Source organism: Nasonia vitripennis, chromosome 2 (genome assembly GCF_009193385.2).
Source record: "Nasonia vitripennis strain AsymCx chromosome 2, Nvit_psr_1.1, whole genome shotgun sequence".
Lineage (NCBI taxonomy): Eukaryota > Metazoa > Arthropoda > Insecta > Hymenoptera > Pteromalidae > Nasonia > Nasonia vitripennis.
Window position 1 is genome coordinate 13,249,716 of NC_045758.1, and position 5,047 is coordinate 13,254,762.

At 33.2% G+C, this 5,047-nt stretch overlaps 1 protein-coding gene across 2 annotated transcripts; it reads right to left on the reverse strand.

The window, feature by feature from the left end:
- Positions 1-2,617: 2,617 nt before the first annotated feature.
- On the reverse strand, positions 2,618-4,788 carry LOC100122222 (protein catecholamines up). 2 transcript variants are annotated; one of them, XM_001605775.5, is made up of 4 exons: positions 4,625-4,788; positions 3,519-4,508; positions 3,369-3,444; positions 2,618-3,285 (listed from the first exon to the last, which is right to left on the reverse strand). In XM_001605775.5, the coding sequence occupies exons 2-4, from the start codon at positions 4,485-4,487 to the stop codon at positions 3,110-3,112; spliced, it is 1,221 nt and encodes a 406-aa protein (XP_001605825.1). In that variant the 5' UTR covers positions 4,488-4,508; positions 4,625-4,788; the 3' UTR covers positions 2,618-3,109. The 2 variants fall into 2 exon arrangements, with proteins under 2 accessions (XP_001605825.1, XP_016838134.1); XM_016982645.3 differs by lacking the exon at positions 4,625-4,788 and having other exon boundaries at positions 3,519-4,606.
- Positions 4,789-5,047: the final 259 nt, after the last annotated feature.

The window sequence follows — 5,047 nt, forward strand, 5'->3', positions numbered from 1 at the left end:
AGACTAGATGCGTTACATTATACTTATAGCTGACATACGTCGTCCTCTTATATGTAATAAGGACATTATTCGAAGATATTTCAAAGTTAAATTATCCACAGATCCATTGTTTGAATGTTTATTTTTATAAACAAGCAAACGAATTCACTAGCAACTAAAAAGAAAAAGCCCATACGGGTGTGCCTGGTACTGCAAAAATATTATAAAAGAAAAGACGAACAATGAAATGCGAAGATATAGCAAATCTTACTGCGCATTGCTTTCGAGCGCGAATTTCGATAAGAATTATCTTTTCTTACATTGTGTGCGCAGTTGTTGAGTCGTTAATGATGCTACTTTCTAAAGAAAGGCAGAGATTTTTTAATACGCATAAGAAGCTCGCTGAAGTATAAAAAGCTTTTTATTTGCCAAAATGTAGACGCGATTACAATATAATATGTTCACACAAATTAGAATAATATAATAACGAGATCGTGCAATTATATGACTTGGCAATAAGCAAATGTGTATTACCCGTATTACATATGCACTTATTATGTTGATTTTTGCAAATAAGCTCAATCTTATCTATTATAAGTTGTACGTTTGTAGATATATATATATATATATATATATCTATTACATTTTTTATATGGATAGTTTTTTTAATTCTTAATATAATATTGGTAGGAAAAAGAATCCTTGATTTATTATTATGATGCGGTATCTTGCAGCGTGATTAAAAAACGTATATTGTTTACAAAATTACATTTTTCCTCATCATGCGATTGAAGTTATTTGCTTTCATAAAATATATGACCGTAGACATAGCATAAATATATGGTGCATGAATAATTTCAATTTTACACAATGAAATACACTTCATATCTGCTGACCAATAAAATTTTCAAAAATATTAAACAATATGTATAATCTTGGATATGTATATAAGCATTTTATAATATATGTTGTTGTGTGCTTTTTAGTTTAAATTATCTATGGAAATACATAAAACTTTTTTCAACCTTAATATTTTGAAAATATGAAAACTTAATCGAATTAAAATTATAACTTGTTATTCCTGGAAGCTTATATAAAAAAACTGCAGATATGCAGATATATAATATGGAGTATAAAATATAATAATTATACGGGGCAATCCTTTATTTTTGGATTCGTTAGAGAGAAATAAGTTCATCAATTCACCAACGAAGCTATATAACTATACATCTCTTTATTTGATTTCCTCAATAAAGTTTCGGGGTATTTTTAAATTTTGATAACACGTGGCGCATTATCAGAGCTTTTATTAGTCGTGCTATCTGGGCATAATACTCCTTTTTTTTCTGTTACCTTTGAGTGAGCAATAAAAAAGCAAATATTTTCTATGTATGGAAAAACAGCTATATAGCTAGCAGATGCAGATAACTGAAAGATCTATATAATGGGCAATTTTTCTCACAAAGAGCATTCGTATACAACTGATGAAGATCTCAGTAAATTACTGATAATCGCAATGGCATCTCAATCCATAAGTTTAGTCGCGTTATTGTGCATTGCCATCCTCAGTACAGTGCTCGTAACGTTCGTCGAAGCTGATTGTCGCTGGACACGATGTCACCCTCATTCGGTGAGCGATTGGTGTGACTTGTTGGGACCAGGATACAAAGTCGTCGGTTGGCAACGTTGTAATGGAATTTTCGGCAGGCAAGAATACTGCTGCAATTAAAGTGAAAATTCATTTCAAGACTGCGTTATATAGTAATGGAATTTTCGTCAAATAGAAGAGTTTAATAATATGCTCTAGATATGTGACTGAAGTGAAGCATTATAATTTCAAGACTGAGTTAACATAATGATTGATCGACTTGATCTTAAAGATTATTGGACTCTAGTGGGATTTTCAACCAAATAAGTGTATAAGTAAGTAGCGATTCAACTGAAGTTAAGGAATGTTCAAGACTACACACTAAATTATATTATTGTATAACATTAAACGCTTGATGAAACAATAAAATCATTAAATTATAAAGCATTATCAATATATACTTATTAATTTTTATTGAAATATTTCGAGATTTTCTTCTCTCCCAAAGAAACGAAGATTCGCAGCTCCAGCTAAAAGAAAAACTCATAAAATGTAATATAATGTAAAAAAAAATTATCATCTATAAGGTTTAGTAACAGTACGTTGGATTTTGAACATTTTTTATATTTTATTGCACTATAACTATAATCGTAAAAATTATCGAAAATAGTAGTACATCTACAAAATATCTTGACAATAAGTTTTCTCTACACTGATCGATTTTTTGGAATTATTTTAAATGAAGCGCTTTAAAAATGTTCTATATATGCTTGAATTTGAAAGTAATTGGGGTGTTTTTTTTTTAAATAATTCATGTATATTAGATCCTTAAAATTAAATATCACAAAAAAATCATGTTAACGTGTCATTATATAGGTAATAGCATCTTTTCATGCGTGAGCTTTGGAAACGTAAATGAAGCGAAAAATCGTGTGCAAAAAGTTAGAAGTTATCAAAAGATAGCAAAAATTACGAGTCACTATAGCCAAAGCAAAAAAGCGTGCCTTGATAAAGTAAACTAAATACTATAACTAAGTAAAAAAGAATGGGTTATTTTGTTATATTATTATTTTATTTTTTCGAAAAACACGTACAAGAATAGAATTATTCTAGCCGAAGTAACGCCATTAAAATGTATTTTATAGCAACAAATGGAAGCATGCAGCTTGGATTTCTGTTATATCAAAGCTAAAAGTTTCATTATTAGTCAGATCTTGTTACTGGGAATTAGATAAAATTTCTTTAAGTACAATTCACATATGTTATACACATGTATGTACATACATTAAGTTTCACCAATGCATATATGGTTTAAAGCTATTTATCAGTTTAACAGTTGAAATCTAAAATATGTCTCTCTGGTATTTGTAAATAAAAAGTGTTCTGAGAACACATACAGAACATCTTAACTTAATGATATTTTTTTCAATTCATTGGATAAATGTGATGTTTCATTATAAAATATTATTCTTCATTAATTACAAGTAAAGTATATAATACAAACATAAAAAAGCATGAAAAGTTCTCTTAGAGTTCACTGATTCATTCGTACTGTGCAACAAGCACCATCATATACACTCCAACAAACATAGCAATGACTTCTTTAATTGATTGCCACAATTTTGTATTAACTAATAATTCAGGAATCACAGATACCATCGCGATATAAATAAAGCCTCCAGCTGTGAAAGGAAGGACCCATTTGGTGGTCAGGTCACCTGTATAAAAAAAATGCAAATTTCATGTTAATTACATCAAGTAAGCCAGATATGAAAAACAAATTCATTAATTTTTATCTTACCCATTCCACCAGCAAGAAGGGAAATATATGTTCCTAGCAAAGCACCAACAGCTGTTACTAATTGTAACATGATGGCCTTAAAACAAATTATCAATATTACCAATTTTCTTAATGATCAACAAAAGTAAGTAAAAATATTTTTAGCCCTACCTTTGGCTTGCTACATCCACTTTGTATCAGAATAGCAAAGTCACCAATTTCATGAGGAACTTCATGCAATAATATCGTAAATGTAGTTATGTACCCAACACTGTTACCAGCCAGGTAACTCGCTCCTATTGCCAGACCATCGGTAAAATTATGTAGAAAATCAGCAGCCAAGTTCAAGTAACCAGCAACTTTAATATCAACAGGTTGCTTCTTTTCTGACTTGTCATTGCTTCCGCTGTTTTTCTTCTTGTCACTGGTATCTTTCTTCTCTTTAACGGTATCCTTCTTCTCCTCAACAGCACCATGGTGATGATGATGGTGATCATGATCTCCTTTAATGAGACGAACAGTCTTTTCAACGAGTAGGAACGTAATAATACCAGCCAGAACACTTAATCCTACTGACATATCGTGACTGTGTCCTCCCTCATGATCATGCGAATGATCATGGCTGTGAGGAAGAGCATGAGGTATCAGATGCAGGAATGCATCACCAAGAAGACCACCCGATGCAAAACTCAACAATATTTTCAACAAGGGTTCACGCTCACTAGTATTGTCCAAAGGCACAAAGAACAACAAAACAAACGGAGCACAAGATATGAGGAGGGTTGATCCCATTGCTTGAATAAACACATCTCCCTTATGGTCTAAATAAGTGGACAGTGGTCTCCAGTGCGGATTCTCATCCTCATCCTCTTTATGGTGATGGTGATCATGGACATGATCATTGTGCACATGAACATGTGCGTTTTGTTTAGCAGCTTGCTCGTTGACTTGTTTGGAGTACTTGAAGCTAGGTGGTTCCTCGATGTGATCGTGATCATGGTGATGATGGTCGTGATCGCCATGGCCGTGAGATGCGCAGAGAACCGGTAAGTCCAAAAATATCAACGCAACGAACGTCGTAATCAGCAGAATCCTAATCCATCCTCTCCCCTCGTCATTGTCCTTATCCGCGGTGCTCATTGTTGACACGTTCTGAGAAACCTGTTGATATGAGGTACAAGACACAGAGTAAAGTATAGAGCATAAGGCACACTGAGAATCCCGCGAGGCTACGCTGTAGACGGCGGCTTATTATCGAATGTTTAACCTAAACTTACGTGCTTGATGATGTTTGCTGCGGCCCGTTGTGCGACTCGATGTTCCACGTAACCTCTTCCTCCGTTATCAGTACAAAACAGCGTCGACAGCCTCTGAGGCTTCCCAGCCTTTTAATTGGTGTTCGACTGGAAAATATGATATGTGCACGCGGTAGCGCAGGTATAGCTTGGTGTTGGTAAGGTCTCCGGTTGGTAGCTTAAAAGCGCGGGAGAAATTCAAACTGATAAATAGGTATTGAATAGAATTTATACCTGTCTCTAATTTTTATTCTCGTGGCGTAAACAGTAGGAATTGAGCTTAGCTGGATTTAGTTGATTACAGAATGAACGATTCAGTGAACTTTAAGGGAATTTTGTATGCTTTTGTTGTGTTTAAAATTAATATCCCTTTTTTTTTCAATGAATTGAAAAAATATCATAAAG